General features: G+C 53.2%; 1 protein-coding gene across 1 annotated transcript in view; it reads right to left on the minus strand.

Annotated features, from left to right (window-relative positions):
- Nucleotides 1-3,519: 3,519 nt before the first annotated feature.
- SNTG2 (syntrophin gamma 2) overlaps nt 3,520-26,040 on the minus strand; it is a 171,833-nt gene continuing 149,312 nt past the window's right edge. The window contains exons 16-18 of the mRNA XM_019646282.1: nt 24,545-24,637; nt 19,180-19,290; nt 3,520-3,777 (exon numbers count right to left, since the gene is read on the minus strand). Of these exons, the coding sequence (XP_019501827.1) occupies nt 3,646-3,777; nt 19,180-19,290; nt 24,545-24,637 (336 nt within the window). The 3' untranslated portion in view covers nt 3,520-3,645. The remainder of the gene's footprint in view (nt 3,778-19,179; nt 19,291-24,544; nt 24,638-26,040) is intronic.

Consider the following 26,040-nt stretch of genomic DNA (forward strand, 5'->3'; position numbering starts at 1 on the left):
ATAGAACCGTTAGGACTTCAGTCCTGTGCCGTCTGCCACGGCCCTCACACCTCGCTCCACTCTAGTGGTTCATGACACTGTCCAAGTCACACAACCTGTGCTCGCCCGGTCTTACCCTCTACGAAACGTGGACAAAGGACTACGTGTCCATGTGACAGGGCTGCTGTGAGGACTGAATGTCATCTGCACCATGGAGGCAGCCACGTTCTTGAAAACCAAACAAGTCAAGTCCAGAAGAAGCAGAAGCAATTAATTCCAGTAAAACTTCATGTCGCATTGAAGCACGTGCGCATTTGTAAAAATGGACTGAAGTGGCAGACACGTGCGAGCCAGCCTGCAGGACGGCTCCCAAGGGCCCTCGCTGCGGCCTCGACCTCCCGCGCTGGGTGTCTCCACCCGCAGACCAGGGGAGCTGGCTGGGACCAGAGGGACGTGGCACATCCAGGACAGAGTCGGGACAGGTGCTGCCACGCTGCCCCCCGGAGTTGCTTGCGTGGGGCCCATCAATCAAGAGCCAATGGGGAGGAGGCCCCCTGGACGGGACCAGCCCCACCAAGCTTCTGATGGTGCAGCCTGGAGACCCCAGCTCAGCAACACTCTGGAAAATGTGGCCCTGACAGCCGGAGACTAAATGGCTGCTGCTGCAGGACACTCGCCCGATGACATGGGACACACCCAGGAGACCACACGCTCCCGGTGACAGTCTGCTCAGGTGTGCGGCTCAGTGAGATGCGGCGCCGATGGTACGTGGTGTGTCCCCAGAAACAGGCCGTGGGGCCGGCTGGCCAGGGGCCGTAGTTGGCCGGCTCTGCTGTCAAACACCTTAAAGGCACTTTCCAATTAAACCACGTAGCCAGCTGCTCAGATGACCCACATCCCAACTTTGAAGTGGGAAGAATGGAGTCTGGAGTGACCTAACCACGGACGAGGCACTCACCCCAGAACCCTGAGCCGCGTCGCGGGTCCCCCTCCACCTTCTGGGCGTTTCCACAGCTGTGCTAACTTCCTGAACATTTCCTCCAGGGCAGGAGAAAGACTCTGGTGGCTACGTCGACATTAATTTCATCAGTTCTGAGGACAAAGGGTCAGAAACCAGTCAGGGCGAGCCACAGCCTGGCTTGTGGCCTTGTCCTTATCTGAATCTGTGGGTTCCGTGTGAGCTTTTGGGGACACACACAGTCCCTATTCACAGGAGGAGGAGGCCGTGTGACGTCCCCCCACACCGCCAGCCACCAGCCCACCCACCTCCCGTCTGGCTCTGAGCTTCAAGAAGAGGCGGTTTTTCACGATGCACAGAAATCCCGGGGTCACCTTGGAGCTGACTTCCGAAAACGCCCATCGCAAACCACTCAGATGCCCCCAAAGGAACGGAAGTGCCCACATGTCACTCCTGGAGGGCTCGGGAAGCCCCCCAACCTCTGCGGCACAGTCTGCGCGGGAGTCTGGGCTGCTTCTCTGTAAACAGAGGTAAAGAACAACCTAAAGGAAACGGGAACTTTGCTTTCCCTGGAGGAAACCATGGACGTTTGTTTTGTTTTACATTTGCTTTAAATTCCAGTTTTAAAGGAACAGTTCATTACGAGAGAAAATTTTCTCTCAGGGAAAATATATGTTATTTAATATTGCCATCTTCCACTGTGGTACAAATTTACTGTTAGGTACAAATAAAACGTGTATCCTCTTGCCAACCAAATTCTGCGCTGCCTTCTGTCATCGCCAACCCAGGAAGCGCATTTTTGGGGCAGCGCACACTAAGTGTCCTGCCCCGAGCCCTCGGGAATGCTTTCATAAACGCCAGCCTTGCTTTCCTGTCACTGCCAGCAGCATTGAAGTTTGTGCAGCTTAAAAATAACACCATTAAGTTGCCATGGGAATGTCATTTTTGCTGTTGTTAATTGCTTTTACTCTCATTTCATGGGACCAAGGGGCCGTGTGAGGAAAGGCTCAGCCTCGGTGTGAGGACACTGATGCTCCCCGGTCCCCTGTGGCCCTTGGCTGGGGGGCAGGTCAGCGAGCCGCCCCCGACCTGCACACGGACACGAGGAGGCGCAGGGCGGTCACAGGAAGCTACTGGAGCCTGATGTGGTGACAGCGTCAGTTCCCCCATATGCCCTGGGCGACATGAAGGCCACGTCCACTTCGGAAGGGTCCCCACGTCAGATGAGTGAAGAGGCCGTCCTGATCCACTGCTAAACCCCTGGACTCTTGGGGACACAGCCCAGCAGCGCCTTACCTCCAAATTCGACCAGGCGGACTTGTGAGAAGCTCCCTGTGGACTGTTTATAAGAGCCCAGGACTGGCGAGCCCCGCGGCGTCCAAGTGTGTGCTAGCGTTCCCTCGTTGCCTGGGAAACGCGCGTTCTAAACTGTTTTCTTCACGAAAACCTAAGGCAAACGTCCTCACAGCTCCTTTCTTCTTTAGCGCAGAGCACATCTATGTTTGCGTGAGTTTAGGCTCTTTAGCACGAGGGAGGAAAATGAGAGCCCATTAAATTCTGAGATCAAACTATCCAACCAGGAGAGAACCGAGGGAAAGGGACATTTCTAACTTTATGTTTCTCAGCTGGTGAATATTTTATAAAATTCTAACTCCTACTGCTATTAGTATTAATATTTGAGTTAAAGCTTGAGTTAAAACAAGAGAATAAATATCTACAAAGAACACTGTTTCCTAATGCTCTGTGAACGTCAAGCTCTCGGAATATTTAACATTCACTATAAATACTGGATTTGTGTTAGCATCTTCGAGGAAGTCATTAAAATGTAAATGGAATTTTATATGTAAAATATAGAGAGATGTCCTCTAAAAGGGAGGCTATATTTTCAAACATAAAAACCATCGCTTGTAAATATTTGATACATTATAAATAAGCAAGTTCCTTCTTCCTAAATACCAGCTCCACAGGGGTGGGGGCTACGGGGAGCTACCCTGAAACCCCTCGCGTTGGTCACACGTGTGCCCTGCAGCAGCTGCAGGACGCACGGGCCTCTCAGAATTCCCCTCCGTACGGTACCGTCTGGTGGTTTTATGCTTCCTGTTCTTGCAGCCTTGAAAATGAGTACATGACCTTGACTTTTTCTGACTACAGTCTGTACCCCTGGAAGAAAATTCAAGAGTCCGTTAAGTTGCTCTTGGTAATGAAAACAGACCGTGGAACTTCTTAGAGGCAATAAACTATGTGAGAAACAAGGAAACCAAATGCAGGTTACACTCCGCGAACGAGGAAGATTAACCTTTAAGTGGTCATTGTTTCATTACATAAGAATTAACTTATAAATGTTTAATATTAAATTAAATCACTCAAGCCCATTTCCTTTCCCACATCCCTCTGCTCAGCCTCCTCCCTGAGGAAAAGGGGCACTGAACAACCACACCCCCAGGAAAACACAAGCGGCGAGGCCCCAGGATCTCCGTGAGAAGGAAATCAGGGTGTCACCGGGGTGTGGTGCCGAGGTCACCCGCACGTCCTCGGGCAACGCAGTGACACAGAGCCATCCGATTTAACAAGCACCTCCCATCTGGAAACTAGGGATGGATTTTATTGGTGTCACAACTGTAGGCTCGTTAGAAAGCCACACGAGCGCAGGGCTGTGCAGGAAAGTCACTTACGAAAGTAACTTAATTTGCATTGTCACCAGACCACGCTCAGCTGCTGTACATAAACTTCCTGGTGACGCTCTGACTGTCCATGAAAGCGGCGTCCACTGAGGCCACCTTAGCTGCCATGAAGGAGTGGACGCAGTGCAGGACGGCTGTCAGGTCCTGAAACTCCAGCTCCTGCAGGAAAGAGAAGGCAGTGTGTAGTGTGCACACCAGGAACGCACCAGGAGTGTAACAGAGCCTGAACTTGTCACCCCCGAGGAAGTTACACAAGTGCACGTACACGGACATCAGGAAGGTGGCGTAGGTGTCAGAGCACCTGGCTCAGGTGGCGATAAGCATGAATGCACGGGGTTTTGTGTTGCTCTCCTGATGACTTCACTCCAGGCCCTTATTTCCTTGTAACTGACGCAGGCTGATACTCATTTCCTCTCTTTGGCAACCTAACGCGACCCCCGCTGGGTCTCAAGTCACCTGATGAGCAGGGTTCCGATTGGAGTCTGCGCTAAAGCATGGCCAGCGAGCAGGCGGTGCTAGAACAGCAGACCTCACGGCATTGGCAATTCAGTGGCACTAACCACATGCTCTGGCCCTTTAGCACATGTGTGCATGTGCGCCTGTGCATGTGTGTCCATGTGTGCACTGTCTGTGCGTGTGTACAGGTATGTGTATGTGTGCTTGTGTGTGCCTGCATGTGCCTCTACACGTGTGCCTGTGTGTGCTGTGTGCACCTGTGCATGTTCACAGTGCGAGTGCAATAAGTGTGTATGCATGCATGCATGATGCTTCGTAACAAAGGCCGTCGTTATCTGAACAGCGAACAGCTGTGTGGTGCTGATGCACAGATCACATGGGGCAGGGGGCGTAGGAGTGACTCCGGTTCATCCCCAGCCTGTCACTGTGACAACAGGACAAATAAGAAATGATGCTCAAGGGTGAGTTTCCTGCAGAGATCGCGGTGCTCCCGTTAAGAAATAAACAAATAAAAAAATACTCAAAACAAACTCCCAGATCCCTAATTCCCATTTTAAAGATCCCAAATGCTGCTGAAAAACAAAAACAAGCCACAAATTGATGTCATTTTTCTTCCTGCAAATTCCCCACATATGTCCCCATGTCACATCAACAAGCAAGTCAGTGGTGGCCCCACAGCTGAAGCAGAAGTGAGACATACTGTTTTAAAGTTATGCTAGTCTGGGAAAAATGACCTTAACGTCTTCATGTTTTCATGGCGAGATATGATTCTTTGCCAACCCACCCATGACGAGGGAGCTTCAAATGCATTATTCTGATTTTTTTCTTCAACTTTGATATAACAAAATTCCAAAATAATGAAGAACAACAAAATTCTCTTCAAGGTGACTGCTGTTTGATTGGCATCCTAGTAACTAAATTTTTTTCAAAATCCTAGCATAGTTTTTCTAAACTGCTGAAGCGACATCAGAAAGAAAGCTGTATCATCTTAAAGGACAACAACAACATGGTCTGGACTGTTCCGTCACCATGTGCCTTCCAGCCCTCTGAAGAAGGCTCTCTGGACTTTGCACTGTGGGCAGGATGAAGGGGGACACAGCCGCAGGTGGGGGGGGGCACACAGCCGCAGGCAGGGGGGATGGCAGCACCCCGGGGAAGGCACCCCGCCCACCACCATCCCTGCCTTTCGAGCTGCTTCTCTTCGTAACCCAGGATTTGATCGCTCAACAGTGACTTCAAACTCCCTTTAAACATGAAGTCCACTTGGCCCCTCTGTTGGGACCATGTGTACCTGTCCTCTGGAACTGCCCCTTTCCTGGGACGGCGATGGGACATTCACACTGAAGCTGTCAGCTCTGCTACCAGCAGAGAGCCTTCGAGAGAACGGATTCAGCTTGGAGGGACACCCGCCTGGAGGGACGCCCGCCTGCAGGGACAGAGGCACAGACGTGCGTGGAGCCACCCTGACGTCCAGGCAGCAGAACCAAAGGACAGGAGCCCCTTTCTCCATCCCCTGCGCGTGAGTCCCTCCTTAACCTCGACAGCAGCACCATCTGTTGACTGATTTTGATGGACTGTTGTTTATTTTGACTTTTTCTAAGTGGTGATGAGCAGAAAGCTCAAAATGTTTAGGGTGTTGTCCTGTGGGAGCTTCATGATTTTTAAGTAGTTTCCTGAAGAGTCACTATGGTCCTCAGGACTCAAACCCCTCGCCCCACAGAACCCGTGGGGCTGCCCAGCGCCCGCGCTGAGCTGTCATTCAGGTGGACCCATCGCTTCCACCAGCCGAGTCTGCACTCAGAACCCTTTGTTCACTGTGGTTTGTCCCTGGAAGAGAGGAATACCATGTAACATTCTAGAAAAAAACACGAGGTTCTTACAAACTGCCATGTACTTAATTTAATTTATGGATGTGTCTGCAAGCAGTAATTACTGAGCTTGCAAAAAAACAGCCATCATGGCCACATCATTTACATATGCAAATTGGAAACTGCTTTTCAAGTTCCCCAAAGACCCCAGTAGCAGCACAACGTGCCCTGGGACAAGGAGGCTTGTGCAGCATCGGTACACGAGTCTGAATTCGGTGTCAGTTAACTTTTGATCGCATATGTCAAAGCCACGCAGCCAAATCTTGGAGGGTACTAGCACATCCAAGGGGAAGCACATCACTAAACTCCACAAAGGGTACAAGTCAACAGTGTGGGAGTCCAGGAATCGAGGTAAAGCTGCCATCCCATCTTTTTCCAGAAACAGAGGAAGCCAGGCGCCCTGTGAACATTTCCCAGGATGCCGGGACACCCGGTCTGGCTGATTTCCTAACCACAATGTCCCAGTAACCATCCTGAGTGACGACTTCGCCACTTGAGCTGGCCGAGAACAGATGCTGACATTCTGTCGGAGCTCAGGGCTCAGGCTGAATTCTAAGACTGCACATCTCTCAAACAGTAAAGAGACTGGAAAGTTATATTAATGTGATGCTGTCACAGAGCAGTGCTTCCCCAAAGTCTGACAGTAATAAGTGTAAAATTAAGAAAAGAGCTTTTGTGAAAATGGGTTTGGAGAGAAAGTCCATTTGAGAGAACTAAATAGTTTTGGCTGTTTCGGATACTGGCTGATCATCTTGTCTCTGCAGCAGCGACGCTTGTTTCTCGGGCTGATAGACTGTCTAAAAGTGGGACATCTGTGAGGACCACTTAGAAAACAGGCTACACTCTGCATCAGACTACAGAACGCGACTTACACGCTCGTGGGGCAAACCGTTATGGTGAAGCTTTCCTCGTTATTGGTGGAGTGAGGCACGTTAATAACGCCACCATAAAACCTCAGGCTGCTACCACTGAAAGGAAATCAGGCAGCATCTTTTCAGAGTTTCATGTTGGTCTCCAAGACGGGTTGATGGACTCGGGAGTCCAGTGTCTGAGGCTCAGTGGAAAATACAGAAAAAAAGCCCAGCACGTGACCAAAGGACTCAGTTTACCCACACGGGGCAACTCCCGAGGAATGACAAGGGCAGACTGAGGTGATAGATGTGACCCTTGTGGTGGGGACAGTGCAGGGGGAACTGGCCTTGGATTTGTCCCCGAGGCCAGCCACCTGGTGACTGTGAGCTTCAAAGGGACCAATTCTCTAAACACAACAGAGAGAGACGCGATTTTTCTGCAAAACCAGCTCTTGTGTGCTACGTGAACCCCTGTTCTCTTTATTTCAGGGGTTCTTTCTTTGCAGATATTAAACTGAAATCACCCACTCCATCCCCAAGAGAAGGCCCCTCATCTGCATATGGTCCTGTGTCTGGTGACATATAAAAGATCAATGTGTGCTTGCTGCTTCTGTGTGTGAATGGGAGGAAATAAAATCACATAGGGACAGCATTTTATTATTCAAGTGAAGGAAAAACCCACTAGATTTGCCTCTTTTAGTTACGCGAATGTAATGCACTTAAATAGAGACGGCAAAGGGCTTCTCCTCCCTGTGCAGCAGCGACCCAGAGCCTCCTGGGAAGACAGAGTCCAGCCCAGAACTATCCGGACCCCACCCGTGGTGCACGAGCGTGGCCTGGTGACGTGGACACATCAGGGACTTCTCCAGAGCCGACTGGGCTGCTGGCCCAGGGTCCAGGCTCCACACAAAGGCCAGGAAATTTGAGACGGAGGTTTCCAACCCAGCGTGTGGATGGGCCAATTATAAAGCGGGCGTTTTCCCAAAGGCGGCACATGCATGGCCAACAGGGATGTGAGAAATTGCTCAGCATCACTAATCATCTGGGAAATGAGTTGTTACCTCACTCCTGTTAGGATGGCCTTGTTCAAAAAGAAAAAAGAAAAAGAAAAACATAGAAAACAACAAGTGTTGGTGAGGACGTGGCGTAAAGGGACCTCCTGCACTGCTGGTGGGAAGGCGAAAATGTGCAGCTGCCATGGACACAGAAAAAAGGGTCTCAAAATGTTAAAAATAGAACAACCATGCATATGAGCCAGCAATTCCACTCCTGGGTATTTGTCCAAAAGAGCCGACAGCAGGGACGCACATAGACACCTGCACCCTATGTTCACAGCAGCCGGCCGGCTAATGAACAGATAAAGAAACTGTGGTCCACCCACACAGCGGAGCATTCAGCCTTTACAACAGAGATTCTGACACACGTGACAACATGGGTGAGCCTTGGGGACATTATGCCAAGAGAAATAAGCCAGTCACGGGAGGGCAAACCCTGTGTAATCCCACCTACGGGAGGTCCCCAGAGCCACCTAATTCGCAGAGACAGGAAGTAAGTAGACCGAGGGTGCTGGGGCATGGGGGAGCGGATGGGGAGTCCGTGTTTAGGGGGGCAGTTTCAGTTTGGGAAGACGGAAATATCTAGCAATTAGTTGCACAACAATGTGAATGCACTTAACTCTATTGAGCTGTGCACTTAAACATCGGTTAAGAGAGTAGAACTCATATTATTCATCACAAAAAAAAAAAAAGATTTCTGAGTCCTGGGAAGATTAAATGAGTTCCCAGGCCAGAGAGGCGGCATGACGGCACGAACGTCGTATGAGGAAAGCGAGAGCTAACGGGTGTGAGCCTTCGTGGGGTCGCTGGCCGGACAGCCGCACACGCCTTTCCCCTCACGACCGCTCAGCAGGCGGCACCTTCCCTGCCTCACGGTGACAACAGGCTGGTGAAGCCCGAGGCAAACCACCGCTGTGGGTGAAGGCGAACCGTATCGGGGTCTCTGACCCTGACCCCCATGGCGTTTCTGGCCAGCCGTTTGCCAACCCTCACAAGACATGGTTTTAAGGGCCGGCCGAGTGGCTCAGTTGGTTAAGAGCTCGCTCAAAGGTTTGAGCTCTGAGCAACAGCGGTTCGAGTCCAGCCCGACTGAGTTGCCGCTGAGCTGCCAACAGGTGGCAGGATGGCTCAGCTAAAAAAACAAACAAACAAACAAAAAACATGGTTTTAAACTGCTTCAGTGTTCCACAGGGTGTTCTTCTGTGCACTGTCCCAGTCAACACATTTCTAACAGGCAACACCCTCCTCAGGTTAAGGCCAGAAAGCTAAGTGTCAGGGGCTGAAATGGCTGCAGCGTGTGGTGCTGACTGCCAGTCCCATGTCCCTCTGTCCACACTGAACTGTCACCCCATCACTTTCCTCTGGAGCACATTTGTGTTAATGACCTAGATTTTTATAATGCCTTTTAATATTCTGTGTTGGCTGAAATAATGATTTTAAATATGGTCTACAGCTTGGCACAATTATCCACTTGGAGTGTTTTAATACTTTGGACTTTTCCTTAATTAGGTAGAACATTTAGGAAGCCGTAGGATCTACACCGGACTTATCAAAACATGAAAAATGAGGGCATTGAAATGTGAGAAAACATTTCTTCTTTCACAGTCTTTACTGTTCCATCTATCACAGGGGTGACACTTTCAATCAACACAAGTGTTAATATCACCCGCCTGTCCTCGGTAAATCTCCTCCGCTAGAAATCACATTTCTCCACTGAACTATCCATATTTCCATCTCAGGGCGCAAACTGCCAGGCTTGTCAAAAAACGCCCCTCAGGTGCCTGCATGGTGACCGACAGCCTTCTGATGAGCAGTTGCCACCCCAGGTTTCCAGCGTTCCCCAATTGTCACCTGATGACCTTATATGAGGGGGAAATTGAAAGCCTATGTCCTTTTAGGAGAAGAGTTTCTACCCAGCTGTACAATTCAAATGCCAACTGTATTTCAAAGTGAGCCTCACCACGTCCCTTCCCAGTGAATTCCTCGCAGAAGATGCACTGGAACGAGGCGGCTGCTGAATACACGAACGGCCATCTAGAACCAACGCTTTGTAATTGCCCTCAGAGAAGTCCGAGACCACGTATGATAGAACATGCTCCTGCGAGCAGAAATCAGGCCCCAGAAATCAACTCATCACGGGCTGCTCTGTGGGGACTCCGACTGGCACAGCCGCCTTCTGAGCTTTGTAATTTAATGGTTAATACCTCTGAGTATTGGGGTTCCAGCCTCGGTCTCCCTCTTAGTATTCCCACCACAGTCAGTTTCAACCAATGGTTTCCAACAGTTTCACATCTGCTGGCAAAATTCCTGAGATTCGCTGGGTGGCCTCCCGGGGGCACGGCCCCGCGCAGCTCAGGACCCAGGGGGCCGTGTGGGCCCCTCCGCCACTTCGGCGCGGCGCCACCGTCCAGGGTGATTGAGAGCGCCTGCCTCCACACGGATGTCCTCCCAGGGACAGTCCTCTTCACCAAGTTATCTGTGTCACAGTGACGACGTGTCCCAGGCTCAAAGATAAGAAGTAAAATAGAACGTCTGCTGCGAAGCAACGAGCCCTGTTCTCCAGAGGAAATGGAGGCGTCAGAGTTTTGTCACTTCTGCAAGGTGCAAGGCCGACTCGTTACAGAACTCGACCTGAAACCCAGCGTCGAGCCCTTGGCCCCGTGGGGTGGTGCTGTTTCACTTACTGAAGACTGCCGGCCTCGCCCACAACGTCACCATGTCACAAAAACGTCCCAGGAGAAACGCTACGGCCACTGCCCCAGGTTTCACGCGGGGCCGTCCTGGAGCCTCAGCACCTGCTGGAAGCTTCTTGGAAAAGCAGACTCTCAGGCTCTGCCTGACCTACTGGGTCCTCACGTGGTGACCTGTGTGCAGTAACGACAGAGGCCGTGCTGGGGGCGTGGAGCAGTGCACTCTGCCCGTGTCCTGGGCTCGGGGCGGGGCCTGCCCAAGGCACAGCCGGAAAGGACACAGGGCCGAGCTGAGCGGAGGAGGTCCTGACCGCACCAGCCTTGAACTTCCACAGTTGGCAGGGGTGGGGCTGGAGGGCAGCTGCCAAGGCAGACAGGGTGGGCGCTGAGCTCCGAGGGCCGGCTGTGGCCTGGGGTGTTGGGGGGCTGTGTGGTCCAACGCTGCCCTGGGCCCCATTGCGGTGAGTGGGAGGCAGCAGGGAGAAGCAGTCACATCTGCGTGACAAAGACGACCTCCTGCCATTCGATGGAAGGAGAGGACGGGGCAGGGAGCGAGCTCCTCGCGGGGGAGGACCACCGAGAATGGAGCCTGAGCCAGGGACCAGCGATGCGCTGGCAGGGAGGGACCAGTGACAGGCGTGTTCCAGATTTGTAAACTGACACCATGATTTATTTTCCAAAAAAAAAAAGGCTTAGGCTCGTTATTTTAGAAACGCATCCTCCTTTCCCAACACTGGCAAGGCCTGAACTGGGCAGCTGTGTCTGTGACATGGGCAGTGGGGCAGTGGGTCCGCGGGCCAGCGTTGTGTACACGTCTGTGACCGATACCATGTCTACACAGACCGTGAATTAGTTTGGTGGCATTTTACTTATTCCCAGCCCCCAGCCGGTTCTCGCAGGATGGTGACTGACTTTGAGTTGGTGGCTGGAGTCCCTGGGACCACGCGGCCTCTGTGTCCGGGCCAGGCCTGCTGGTCACCCGGGTCTGCCCGCCCCTCAGCCTCGTTACGCCTCCACCACCCTCCCTCCAGGGCAGCTCGCCCCGTGTGGACGAGGCCGGGTCTCGTGGTCTGTCCCCAGGTCCACCGAGGAGCACGGGGGACACACTCTCACTTTTTCCCTCACCGAGAAAGCACCTCTTACCTCTGGGCTTCCCGGTCCTCAGCAGAGCCACCGCCGCACACGTGGGTTTGTCCCTTCCTCACACGAGGACACAGGCCACGTTATTCAGACCCCACTGATCTGATCAGAGCACGGGGGACAGGCTTTTGTGCTGCCCACTGGCCTGTGCTCTTCAGAGTGGTCAGCAGGGAGAGCTCAGTGCACAGAGGAAACTGGCGTCGGCGTGGACAGCTGGGTCCTGGTTTCACTCCACACTTAATTCTGGGACCGTAAGGAAGTCACTCAGGCGGGTCCCAGTCAGGGTCACTCACTGTGGTGACGACGGCCTCTCCCGGCACTGCTGCCGTGTGATGCAGCCGTGCACGGGAGGCCCCGCACAGCCCCAGCCACTCGACGAGCACGTCATGCGTGTCAGCAATCGCTTCACCAGAAATGCAGCCGGTGAGGCGGCCCGATGTGTTTGTGTCTGTGGACGTGGGGGCGGAAGTGGTGCATTTCAGAAAACAGAAGCTTAAGGTGCTTTCTGCTCAAATGCGTATAGAGCAACTGTCCAGTCACCGTGCTTTTCCAACGAAACCCATCAGGGACATGTGCTGCCGGCCCTGTCCACGGCGGGGGTCAGAGAGGCGGGAGAGTGGACTCCAGGGGCTGCAACTCGGAGGTTCTGGGCTGGCGGGGACGCGCCCCCGCAGGACTGCTGGGGGGAAGGCACGGCTTCCAGAAGTGACAGGCCGGTGCGTGCAGCGCAGGCAGGGGCACAGCTTCCGGACATTTGCTTCAGGCACCTGGGTCCCCTACGAGGCCCTCAGCCAGGCCGTCTGGGGAGAAGTGTCTGGGCAACACGTCCTTTGCGTCCTGGCTCCGGGCTTCCCGTCGGGTCAGAATCGTGCTGTGATCGCCTCCCAGGAGAAACAGCTGCTTGGCCACATGGGTCTGGTTCTTGACGCACTTTAATTGGCATTATGTACTTAGTGTAATTTCCCCTAAACCCATTTATTTTCTTGAGAATTTTCTTTCTTTGTTCAACTATACAAGGGCTTTTCATAAGGGCCCATTTATGAGACTGAAATCTTATTTCTCAAATTACCAAGTGTTAGACGAAATCAAGAGAGGGAAAACCTTTTCTGTAGCTTTTGTGTTTTCCCTGGAGCACGTGGTGCCGTCATCGAGTCCTGAGTCCCACTGGTGACACCAGGAGTCCCGCCGGCCCAGCTGCCCACGTCTGGGTGGCCCCACCAGATCTCCGCCCAACCCTCAGACCTTCACACCCGGGTCCCTCTCCTCTGAGTCACCTGGGGCTTCCTCAGGCGAGGGGACCATTCCCCACTCGCCTGGCGGTTCGGGGGTGCCTGGGTGGGGCCAGTGCTGGGTCAGGGATGAGGGCCTCCACCTCTCACTCCCGGTCACCTCTTCTTCCTGTGACACTGCAACGCCTCTGAGGTGTTTGTCTTTCACCTGTTGTCTCCCAGTTGGTGTCCTTAGTGCCCGGCAGAGGTGGGGAGGGTCTGGGGACGCAGTGCCTCCTGACGGGTGCCCCTGGACACTGGTGACACATTCTGACACAGGCAGCTATCCTGGGGTCGTGGGGGTCTGCGCTCCTCATCCGGGGCGCTCTCAGGCCCGGGGTTCTTGTAGGGGGGAGGAAGACAGGAAGGGCAGCTGGGCAGGGGTGGAGGAGGTCGTGGGGGGCTCACAGCACCTGGAATGCGGGGAACTCGAAATGCTCATCCCAGCCTGACGGTGACATAGGTGACGACCATCTTGAGTCACGAGCAAGTTGTGTGAAGCACGGTGTGTTTGTGGACGTGGGGGCAGAAGTTGTGCATTTCAGAAAACAGGGAGCAGACAGGGCAGGGAGGAAGCCTCTGTTGTCGGGACCGCGAGTGGGTCTGACTTGGAGACAAAGGAGAGGGCACCGTGAGTGAGTTCCCGGGGAGCTGACCTCTGTGCCCCTGTGTGTCACCGCCCACAGCACGGTGCCCCAGGTGCCAAGGCCTCTGCTTGGGTGCTGCCCGCATGCTTGCTAGTGGCAAAGCATAAGTCTGTAAACCCTTCTTTTAGCCCCATAAACTCAGAAAACCTTGGGTGGATTAAATTCATTCCCCCCAAGTAATGGCCCTTGCATTCAGGGTGGACGTGGAAAGTTTGAGCTTCAGGCAGATTTCTTTCTTTCGTTTATGTTTTACACCAAGGTCTTGTGGAGAAAGTGCTTTTGGAAATCCCGAGGCAGCTGTTCACCCGTGGCTGTGACACGGGCGGTGGGCGTGCGGCTGCGGGGCCGTAGAGCTGCTGCCCACAGGCGCGTCCACCCGGAGCTCGCACAGCACTTCAGATGCTGTAGCTGTTTAGAAATCCACTCAAAGTCTTAAGAAAAGAAAAAATCACCCAGCAGGTGCCGAGTTTTCAAAACAGCCTTTGTGCTGCAGGGGATGCTGTGTGCGCACTTCCGTCAGCTTAGAGATCACAAGGGAAAAAGCCTGGTCCTCACGACGTACAAATCCTTTTACTTATGAGGCGTGACAAGCCTTCCACTCAACCAGAAGTCACACTCGCAAGAAGCCCTCCTGCTGTGCCTGGAAAAACACAAAACTGGCTGTAAACCACCCCGTGTCCACGCGGGTTCAGCGTGTCCCAGGCGGGGCGGCCACAGGAAGCTGGCGGTGCTTCGGGGCCCAGGGCGCTTAAAGCTGGGGGGTCCGCCCTCGAAAGAATAGATACATTGGACTTCATCAAAATTAAACACTTTTGTGTATCAAAGGACATTTTCAAGAGAACCTGCAGAACTTACCACCTACAGAATGGAAGAGAATATTTGCAAATCATGTATCTCATAAGGATTTAATATGAAGAATATATAGAGAACTCCTACAAGTCAACCACAAAAAGACAAACAATCACTTTTAAAAAAATGGGCAGAGCTTGAATTGACATTTCTCCAAAGAGGATTTGCAATGGCCAATAAGCTCGTGGAAAGGATCTCAGCATCACTGATCCAGAGCAAAATGCAAACCAAAACCACAGTGTGACACCACCGCACAGCCACAGGGGCAGTAATTAAGAAGAAAGGAATAAATGCCGGCGAGGAGGTGGAAAAGCCGGAACCCCCATACACTGCTGGTGGGAGCGAGTCCTCGAGCAGCCAAGCACGGAGTCACCACACATACACACCCCAAATAACTGAAAGCAAGGACTCAGACAGATGCTTGTACCCCGGGTTCACAGCAGCCAAAAGGTGAAGCAATCCAAGTGTCCGTCAACAGATGATGGACAGACAGAATGTGGGGTGCCCCCGTGACAGAGAACGCAGCCACGAGAAGAGCAAGGCGCTGGGGGCGTTCCGACATGGAAGAACACTGAGAAGTCACGTGGCAGGACAGAAGCCAGGCGCAGAAGGCCAGACGCTGCGCAGACCCGGTCACATGCGGCACCTCGTCACATCCACAGGGACAGCAAGTCGAGGAGCGTCCCTGGGGGAGACGGAGGGTGGGAGTGAGCATCTAATGGGGACACAGCGTCATTCTGGGAAGACGAAGACTCCTGGAGACGACGGTGGGGATGGTACCACAGCACCGTGAATGTGCTTAATGCCACCGAGATGCACACTTAAAATGGGTTAAAACAGAAACATTTCACCACATATATTTTACCACAATTTTATAAAATGAAAAAGAAACGCCGGGTTGCCATCGTTGAGGCCGGCCTGGCAGGGCACGGCCGTCATTCCGCCAGACGGGAGCCCAGTGGCGGTGCGCATCGCAGAAAGCTCAGTGGCCTCAGCGTCCCGCCCGCACGGCGGTGACGAGGTCATTCTTCCAGAGAGGAAGTGCTCTGAAGTCATCTGCACCAAAAAAGTGCCTTATTTTTTCATTAAAAAAGTCTGAGAGGTATTATTATGACCGGTCTTCTTCTATGTCAGGAGAGACATGTTTGTGTCTATTTCCTTAGCAACATCTTTGAGTTGAAATAATTGGGTTGTCGGAAAAGTCATGATGCATTTTTGCAATGAAACACATAGAAAAAATATGTCATGACCTTTTCGACAACCCAATAGTATATTTTAATTACAAAACCAACATTATTTTGATGTCCAAAATATAGGGCCTAACAGAGATGGTCCTTTAAACTAAAAAAGCAGAAAAACGAAGTTATGAGAATGCGACTTGGCTGATGGGTGACATAAACTATGATGATAACATAACAGAAAGCAACTAACCCAGACGTGCCTTTCTCGGGCCTCCCAGCGGGGAGCTCATACCGCGTGTCCCCCACAAGGTGAATGTTAACAGAGGAGCAGCTGCCCAGGGCGGCGCTCACACACGCGCTCACTCAGGAACCTGCCCTCGGAACTCTGCAGACTGAGGCCTGCAGCGAGCCGAATCCCGCGGCGTAGGAGAGCCCCCCAGCTGCCGGGACCACCTGGCAGGAACGAAGCTTGCGACATGGCTTCTCAGCGCTCGGCGAGCACCAAAGCGCATCTCTGCCGTGTGCCCGGACGTCCTATCGCCGTCCTGGGACACGCAGCCTGCCGACAGGGCTCCAGGCTAGTTGCAGTTTGTCTTCAAAGCTCTGAGCAGCTGAACGTAAAGTAACCAGCGTGTCTCCTTGAGGTACACTGGCCTTGTGGACCAGGCCGCTGTTTGAAAGCATCAACGCCTTTCCCACCTGCGAACGCCCAGGGCCAGCGGTCAGACGGGAGATGGCACAGGCCCTGTCCCCTGGCTAGCCACCTGGGTCCCACGCCCCAGGCCGCCCTGAATGCTGAGGCCCAGGTGTGGCCTGAGGCAGCCCCTGGGCTGCGCAGATGCTCAGAGAACCAGCAGCCGCACTCAGGGGCCCCTCCTGCAAAGGCTCGCTAACAGAATGTCACGTCCACAGTGTTCCAGGCTCTGTGGAGCTGGCCCCCACCCAGCACACTCCAGGTTGAGTCCGTATTGACTAATTCTCAGAAATGACATACAGCCGACGAAGCAGGACTGTGGGAGAGTAACACACGCATTTCATAAAGCTCATCACTACACACTTTTAAAGGAGAAACAGGGAAAAAGAAGAAAAGCAGATGCTTCATTTAAAAAATTCTGCAACTCCACATCTCCAGCCATTGCAGTCATTGAGGAATCAGCCCAAATTCCTGACGTGTGTACAATTTTCATAAATCGTGGACCCTAAGAGTAAACGTTCCACCCTGGCGCCCCGGGCGCCATCATCCTCCCCAGCTTCCAGGAGAGACGCCAGCTTTCTCATTACGACTAATTACCAAGGCTGTGCTCTGGTTATCAGCCCAGAGAGACAGCCAATAACTATTATAAGAAAAGCTGTCCCATGGCGATCACTCATTTACCAGAAACGTCAAGCAACAGGAATAGCTTTCTCTGAAACTCCGGGTGAACGATGCCTCATGGCCACACACATTCCCGGTCACCGGCAAGAACCACGTGCTGCTCACCTTACGCCCGGTGGGTACAAAGCTCTGGCTTTCGTTCAGAATTTACACCCAAGGGCCTTGTTTAAGTCAAACCTCCACACCAAGAGCTGCCATGGGTCTGGACACCCCAGCTGGCATCCCCAACTTTCCTCTGTCTCATAAGCTGTAATAAATGCAGACATCAGCTTACAAGGTGCTTCTTAGCGTGACCACTACAAGCCGTGTGTGGCTTATTCGAGGTTCTCTACATGTGTGTTTCCTGCCCTGGGGGTGACGTGGCGAATTATGTCCTCAGCTGCTCAGGCCCTGGTGGGGCCCGGAGACGTGCCTGCCTGTCCTAATTTACCTGCAGTTACCTACAGGCCCCGTTTCTCTCTGCCTGCCCCCCCTCCATCCCACGGCCCCACGGGGAGGCAAGGACTCTGGGGACCTGGTGAAGGGGCGCTGGGTTTGCTGGGAGACACTTTTGTGTCTCGCACTCATTTCTGTGTGTAGTTACTGCACTTGCAATTTTTTGTGTTAAGAGACCCCTGAAAACTGTTTGAGCTTCAACCCTACGGATCCCATGTCCGTCCTTGTCACCTCTGCAGCTTTCTGGGGTTCTGTCTTTTCCTTCAACTGAAACTGGGACCTGATGCCGTCTAAACAGAGTGCCATGAAGGCACTGAGCATGCTCAAAACAAACATACGTAAATCCCACGTATCTCAAATCGTCTGGTTTACATTAGACAATACCTCTGCTCCATTGACTAACTCAGAGCCGGAAGGTGACTAAATATTAAAGAAACAAAAATAACTGCCTTTAAATCTAATGAAACAGGTGTCACCTATCAAAAGGACAGCCACGCACGTAGTTGAATGCTCCCCAAAGCATGTGCCCTGGGACAACAGCCGCGCGGACGGAAGCCACCAGGAGCCGCAGCGGAAGCCTCAGGACAGCGTCTTGCACACTCACACAGGACACACCGGGTTAGGGGTTCGCAGGACGTGAGCATGAGGACCCACAGCTGCCTGCCTCAGCCCTCCAGGGCAAGTCGGCGAACAAACACACAAACCAGAGGACGGACGAAGGCCGGGGTACTCACGGTGGCCTTATCAACGCAACTGAAACACCGAGGTAAAGTGATGCTCTTTCACGTCTCCCAGCCAACCCCCCGCACTTCGGTGGTGACGAAGGTCCCCTGGACTCTTCAGCACAGAACGACTGCGGGCGGCCAGCTCTGCCACCGCCCAGTGCCCTGTGCCCTGTGCCCGGTGTCCACGCCGGACTCTCATCCGCTGTCCCCTCATACATCCCAACAGCCGTGACAGGGTTCACACCCAGAGTTTTATCGTAGCCATTCCTTTGAATGTAAGAATGTCAAGAAATGCTGTATAATTTCAATTGTTCTGAGAAAGTAGAGATGGATCATTATTTCATTAAACCCAGTAGAGTTGTTAAAAGTTGACACTAAACATTCAGATGTAAAAATGTCATGTGTGATGTGTCCCTCTGATTAATTTCATCAGAAAAAAAACAAAATGTTGAGTCTGTTTATAGACTATTTTGTCATGGGTCTCACATTTGCTTTTTTCTTTTTCTTTAGGGTATTGAATTCACGCTTTAGTTTGTTTTTAGTTTGTATTAAAATTGGGTTGTTGACCACAAATTTATACGTAAAACATGGAAAACCCAATACATATTGAGAGTCAAGTGACAACTCGTGCTAGGAATGTGTAAGTTACGTCTAATATCCTTTCAATCAGCAGTTTGCTCTTAATATTATAGACACTTTATCATGTACTTAATGCAGTTGGTAAGAGTCTTCCTTTAAATTTTGACTTCGTATGTATTTTAAAATATTGATTTCCTGCTAATATTTACTAAGATACTTGTGCTTTCTCATAAAATTAAATGTTCCAAGGCTCACAATTTTAGGCGTAGGAGTCCCCAGCCGGGGACAGAAGGTAGGCCCTTCGGGCGTCCCCGCTGCCTGGCTGTACGGGGGTCTGTCCTTTGGGATGGACCTATTTTCCACGTGCAGGTGGAAATGTTCACCGCTGCCAGCGACGTCTCACTTCACGTGGGGCTGGCGGGCTGCCGAGTGAACCCCGTACCTTCATCTCGATTTGCTTGGTGTCCAGGTTCTGAAACAGGAGCCTGACTCGCGCTCTGCCGTCATCCGAGGACCCCTTAAGCTGAGAGAACTTAAATCTCCACAGGATGCTCTGCAAAGAAACGGAATCAGTGATGTAGAAACAAGAGCTCATTTATTTAATTACATCTATTCTTACCTTAAAGAATCTATTTAAATAAACACAGACATTTGTTTAATTATCTTATCTACGTGGAACTTGAGATAACTTATCAGAATCACCACCTTCCTGGTCTTGTTCTGGGGGCTCTGACGCCCGCAGCCACCCTCTCGCGTTTTCGCTTAGACTTTTCTGTACATAGTCCGAAAGCATTGTACGATCCTTGCTCCTTTTTCTGCTTGTAAAACTTTAAAAATCCACTTCAAAGTTCCGTTCTTGCTACAGCACACGGGACACGGTCTAGAGTGCAGGTGAAACGAAAACCTTTAATCCTGGTGGACGCACCCGCTCCATGCTCAGATTGCTCAGCATTAGTTTCTCCTGAGCCAAGTTGAAAAATACAGATAATATTACCTCTTAAAGTGCAAAAATTACTTAAAGTTTGCTAAGGTACTTTAGAGATGAAATGCACTATAAATCCCTGCTCTTTAACATAAAAGGGCTGCACCAAACAACGACTTAATGGCTGTGTTTTACAAAAGATAGTCTTTAATTGCAGACACTTCATGATAATCCTTACCTTCCCAGAAGAGTCCCAATAAAGAACAGGAATTAATTTTTAGCAAGCTAGAGGTTGGGTTTCTATTAAAAGCATTTATTTTGAAATAATGAACTTATTTTTCTCTAAATGTCCCCAAGGGCAAGGAGGCTGGCACACTGAGGCACATTTCAAGGGCACGTCCCCTGCCTGACCCCGGCCTGTTCCCTCACCGCCCCCCGAACCCCCACAATCTCTCTGACTGTGAACCTCAGAGTCTGCATTTCAGGGCAGACAAACACCACTCTCCTCCCAGATTCAGAGGATCCTGACATCTGTAGGTGTTGGGGAACAGCTACTCCGGCTCCTTCACTTTATAAAAAGACGAGGTGCCCCTGTGTTAGAGCGGACTCATTTGGTGCTTTCCTGATCTGGTGTGGGGACCCCTTCCTGCCTTCCGTCAGGCCAGACCCAAATCACCACCTGCTCCCCACAAGAAACTCGGTTCCTTTGCAGTTTTCCTTTCATCTTTTTGAAAAACGAATCTGTTTTTCCACCTCAGTCTTACCTCAACCTCACAAAGTTATGGGGTTTCAGCCAAGAGCAGGCCACCTGGGGTCAGGCCCACACATGGTCACGAGGGTCCCCATTCGGCGTCCTAAATACGGAATGATCATGTTGGGTTTGGGCGAAAAGCACCCATCTGGTCAGAAAATCTGGAACAGGCGCAGACACAGGGACAAGGCCAGCTTTGCAGGCAGCCCCGGTGACACGTGCTCGCTGGTTCTGGGCCTCAAATGACGCTTACTCGCGTGCAGGCCGCATGCGGGCCCGGGACCCGCAGAGACGCTGCCCCAGGATTTCCCACCGGCCGCTCCTTGTCCAGTCTCGTGTGCGGCCCCAGATCCTCCTGTGTTTCCAATTCCTGGTGACGTCTGCACCCACCTCTGCGAGTCACCGCGCAGGCAGGACATCGGTTACCGCTAAGCCGAGGGATCGGCAGGAGGGGAGGGCCACCTCTAACCGCCCGGCCGCCTCGGGGCGAGCGTGGGGCTGTGTCTGCCTGGAGTGGAGCCATTTCTAGCGTGAAGGTTGACTGGGAGGTAGCTCGCACGGAGTTCTAGTTTATTCTAGTTTAAATATATTTTTCAAATTGTATAGAAATTTTGAAAATACTAGATAATGCTCTTCCCACTTACTTTGTAAGCACAGAAAAATTTCCGTGGGCAAATGTGTTTCTTTCCCTGTGTCATTTCAGATCTCAGCTTCACTCCTCTGTGTCAGTGTTGAAAAGGGTATTTCCATGGTGAATAGATTCAGGCTTGAAAGCAGCTGCTCAGCTGTCCCCTGGCAGGGCCGCGAGTGGGGAACTGACACATCTGACCGCAGAGGTGATGTCCAGGCAGGTGGGTGGGTGGCATCTGGACTGGTGTCCAAATCTAGTCCTTTTTCTTGCAAACATTTGGTTAATAAGACTTGCTGCCATGTCATGGGTCTAGTTCTGACCGAGGACTCCTACACAAGTGGTCTGATCCAACAGGTGCCTGCTAATTACCTTGTGAGTGTAAGTGAGGTTTTCATAATTATTCATAGTCATTTTGTATTCAGTAATTACTTCATTATTTTCATAATTATTTCAGATCACTCTAGAAGTAATTGAAAACCTATTTACACTGAACTTACAAATGAGGGTTTGTCAAATGAAGGAAGTTATAAATATTTTACAGCGTTACAACTCATTGGTATATGCTTCAGTTAATCTGGGAAAGCTTTTCTTTTGAAAATTAATTCAAATATTTTAAATTAAAAAAAATTTTTAAGGAAGACATGAAACAAGCTTGTGAACCAGTTTTCTTGTTGTACTGTCATATTTTGTTTTCATTTTCAGTTACTGAGTACAAAATAAATACATGAGTGTTAGGCCAGAATCTCTTGAAATAAAGTATCTACGTGAAAAATGCAAGTTCACCTTCAGAGGAAAATAGGTCAGGAGAAGGTCCTGGTGTGAACGTGAACTTCAGATGAGCAAAGAAACATTGACTTAAAGAGAGTGGACTTGACGTGGAGCAGGTGACAGACTCAGGCGAGGTCAGACGGTCTCGTCCGGACGGCAGCGGTTCTGGGAGGTTGACCGCCCGCCCGCAGCCCGCTCCTGGCCTGGCCGCACCCCGCCACATCCAGCTCATGGTCCCTTTGCCACCACACAGGCCCCAGTCCCGCTGAGAGGCTGGCAGGCTCCCTCCCACAGCCGAGGTCTCGGTCCACGGGGTTGGCAGAGCCAGGTGTTCAGGCCACGGACAAACGCGCGTTAGGAACGAGAGCTTCGTTGAGTTTCTCAGGCCGGTCACCAGAACGGCTCCGCCCAGCTCCACGGCCCAGGCCACACAGCAGCAGGAAACACATCACAGCGATTTCAAATTGTACCTGGTTAATCTCAGGGAACTGTGCTGCAGGCCTGGGTAGGTGATAGCTCCCCAGGGCCCTGGGCAGACCTGCCGGCACATGACACACCGGAGGAGCAGGGACCATAACGTCCCCGAGAGACCAGTTGTAGCAGCTGTGGGAGAAAGAAGTCGCTGGGTGATGCTGGTTAGTGCTGCTGAGTGAGTGCTCGGGCGTCCCGCTCTGGTGTCCGCTCCCGGGGTCCCCGCTGGCCCGTCACTCCCTCCGTGTGGATCCCACCATGTGGCAGGGGCCTGCGGGGGGCAGGGTGTGGGACAGCCTGTCCTTGTCACTTCCTCAGTCCCACTGGACCTTCCGATGGCCCCTCCAAAACATCAGTGTTCTGAGGGGGTGCCTATCTCCTTCCCTCCATCGTCCACAGGGGGGGGCTGTGGGGTCCCCTGAAGGGAGGGTGCCAACTCCCTCTGGGGCCTGAAGTCACTACCTGTCTGGGCTGGCCGTGGGGAAGGGGCGTGGCCACGGCTCTGGTCCTGTGAGCAGGACACACCAGCGGACCCCACCGGAGGGCGCAGGGACCTTTTTGGCTCACTGGGTGCCCGGCACTCGCTAACCTTGACTGAACCGTGCCCAGGAGCCTGGGGTGAGTGTGTTGACCTCGGAAGGAGAGATTCTGGGTTCCCACGGCCATGGGCAGCAGAGGAGGAGCCGGGGGAGCCCGGGCGGCACTCAGGACTGCGAAGCCCTGCTCTTAAGTGAAATTTGGGAAGTCGCCGTCAGAGAGCAGGAAATCAGGCCTGCGGGCTCAGTGGCTGGAAGGTGGGGTCCCTACTCTAGGGGAGCTGCAGGTCATTTGGCTTCTCAGGACACGTGTGACAGGTTGTGCGAGTCTGGCTCATGGCCAAGGAGCAGTGACAGCGAGTCACGGAGCCCGTACTGGGGGCTGTGGGGGGACCGGGCCGTGAAGATACCGCGTGGGGCCGGGAGCCATCAGTCCTGCCTGTGATGGTGATGTTGGGTGGCAGACATGAAATCCTTCTTGCTATTAAATGTGTCTGCAAACAGACCCCATGCCATTCCACACACCAGGGAGGCCTTATTGTGGGGAGCACCCTGCCCGTGCTCCCGGGAGGAGGCAGAATCACCATGATCACGTGCGGTTTCTGGTCCGGGATTCTGGGAGGGGCGCAGGCTGCTGCCCAGGAAGGGACCCAGCTCCGCGCTCTTGGCTGTGAGCTGACAGCGCCTGCTCCGTGGGACGCTCGACGTCACCTCCAGGCTCTGCCCCCAGCGGCCACAGAAATGTCCCCCAACCCCCCGTGTGACAGTGTCTCCAGGCGTCTCTAAGTGTCCCGGGGACAAACTCCCTGTGGGAGCCGCTGTTCCAGATGAAGGGCACAGAAGTGACAGCCAGCTCCTAGAGGAGGACGTCCCTCCCTCAGGTTCGTGGCGGGGCTGCAGGGACTGATCACACAGAGAGACTGTCCTAATGGCTGAAAACACACGTTTGTGAACCAACAACTCTGAGGACATGAGAGCAGCTTCCGGGGCTTTGAGAGAGGCTGCCTCTGCCCAGAGTCAGCCCATGGCACCGGGGCGGCCAGCGCGTGACCCAGGCCGCGGGACGAGGCGACAGGTGGCCGGGCACTCCGTGCTCCCTCCAGTGGACGTCACAGCACAGCACCTCACGCCGATGCCTCCTGCCCCACCGTCCTGATGAGCCGAGAGCGATGTGACAACACACTGGCTTTGTGTCGCAAAACGTTTTCTCAACCCCTGCGTAGGCAGGTGGACGCCTGGTCTTTGCAGTATGCTGCTGGGAGTGGCCCTGATTCCGCGCTGCTCACACTGGGCGTTTACAGTCGGGTGAAACGGAAGCTGAGCACAGCTTTGCGTCCCTGGAACCAGCGCCGGACAGTCCGCCAGGTGCAGGCGCCGAGCCCCCTCCACGCGCCCGGGCTCCCTTCAGGCGGCAGGTGGGCTTCTGTCCAGGGTTCTCTTCAGTGCGGTGGACCCTGCCCTTGAGCAGGACCGGGAACCCTGCTCGCCCCCCCTGCGCCCGCCGTGGGGACAGTGTCCCCAACACCACGGGGCCGCTCATTGCCAACACCGCCCAGCACCGGACTTGTGGGAATCGTGGGGTCCTGAGCAACGCGTCAGAGAGAAGATCGTCTTGGAAGGTACGACTTACACACAGCGCAACTCCTGCCACACGCTCGCGAGGGCCATCTCTGCCGAGTGACAGAGCACCAACCAGGGGACACCCGGCCTCGGGCGTTGGCATCTCACCTTTGTCTTGCTGTCGAAGCAGGTGAATCCCAGCGCGAAGTCCACCGTGAGACAGAGCGTCCGTCCTCGCCAGCTGCACACGTACGTCCTGGACTGGAAGGAAGAGCGAGCGAGTTCCGGTTAAACGTTTTCTAGTAGCGCTTTTCAGCATCCGTCGGAGAACTGCAAATCCCCCGCCCCCGGGCTCAGAAACTACTTTTTACAGCTAAACACGCAAACGACACGAGTGAAACTGGACAGCCCACAGCCACAAGAAACCCGTGGGGTTGTTTTGCCTCGAGCAGCACTTTCTTGGTTTTTTTCACTGGCAAACCTTCCAACTCTGTAAACGTTGGTCTGTCTCTGCAGACATCACCCTAAAAGCAAACGAAGGAACGGAGCCCAACAAATCCCCATTCAATGATGGCGGGAAGCCGCTGGGTCCCTGACCTGCTGCTCGCTCACGCGCTCGGAGGCCCCTGCTCTCATGGGCACACGTTTCTGTTGTCACAAGCGCCTCGGGACCTGCTGGAGGCCCTTCCAGGAGAATCCGCACCTGCCTTGCTGGGAAAACTCTTGACGAGCAGTCCCACAGACAACAACCAACGCAGAGAAGCACCGGCAGCAGCAAAACACAAAGCAAGGACCGAGGGCCCCTCACAGGTGACAGGGGGCTGCAGTGGGGCCCATGTCCCACCCTCTGGGGGCTGTTGGGTGGGGGCGGACTCTGCTGACACATGACCTGGAACCAAACTGGGAGAAGCGCCTGCCTGGGGCCCCAGCGCCGTTAGGCCCTGAGCTGCAGGCACAGGGCTCCTCGCCTCCTGGCCCGTCACACACACACACACATACACACACACACACACACATGTGCATGCACACACACACACACACACGTGCACGCACACACGCACTCCCCCCGGCACACGTGGGCACACGTCCAGCCAAGTCGGGCAAAAGCGCAGACATGCAGACATTTGTGATTGTGTGTTTGCTCACACAGGCGCCTGGGACAGGCGGGCGGTCCCGCGCGGCGCGCTCACAGACCTCTGCGCTCTGCCTGCAGATAACACGCGTCACAGCGTCTGCCAGCTACTGCTAACATCTGTCCCCTTCACACCGGTGTCCACTGCCACTTTCATTCAGCCCATACCTTCCCGTTTCTTGGTAGGAGGGGTGACTTTTGACTGGAACCTGGATATTTTTGTATTAGGAGGCCCTCCTTACTCAAACCATCTGCCTGCCTTTCTCTGACTCGTCTTCTGCAGGGGGCGGGGGGGCTGCCAGCTGAGGTGGGGTCCAGGCTGCCCCCGGGCTGTTGGTACGAGTCCCCCCGTTACTGCTGGGCGTGGCGGGAGTCCGGCCCCATGAGGCCCCACAGCCTGCACCAGGCACAGTCCCGCCTGCCCACCGGGCTCCTGGCACCGCCTGCCTCCTCGCTGGGCAGCTGCTTGTACCTTTCTCCTTTAAAAGCCCGGCCCGGCCCCCCACCACCTTGGGGGCGCTCCCGGTTTATG

Source organism: Hipposideros armiger, unplaced genomic scaffold, assembly GCF_001890085.2.
Source record: "Hipposideros armiger isolate ML-2016 unplaced genomic scaffold, ASM189008v1 scaffold_100, whole genome shotgun sequence".
Classification (NCBI taxonomy): Eukaryota; Metazoa; Chordata; class Mammalia; order Chiroptera; family Hipposideridae; genus Hipposideros; species Hipposideros armiger.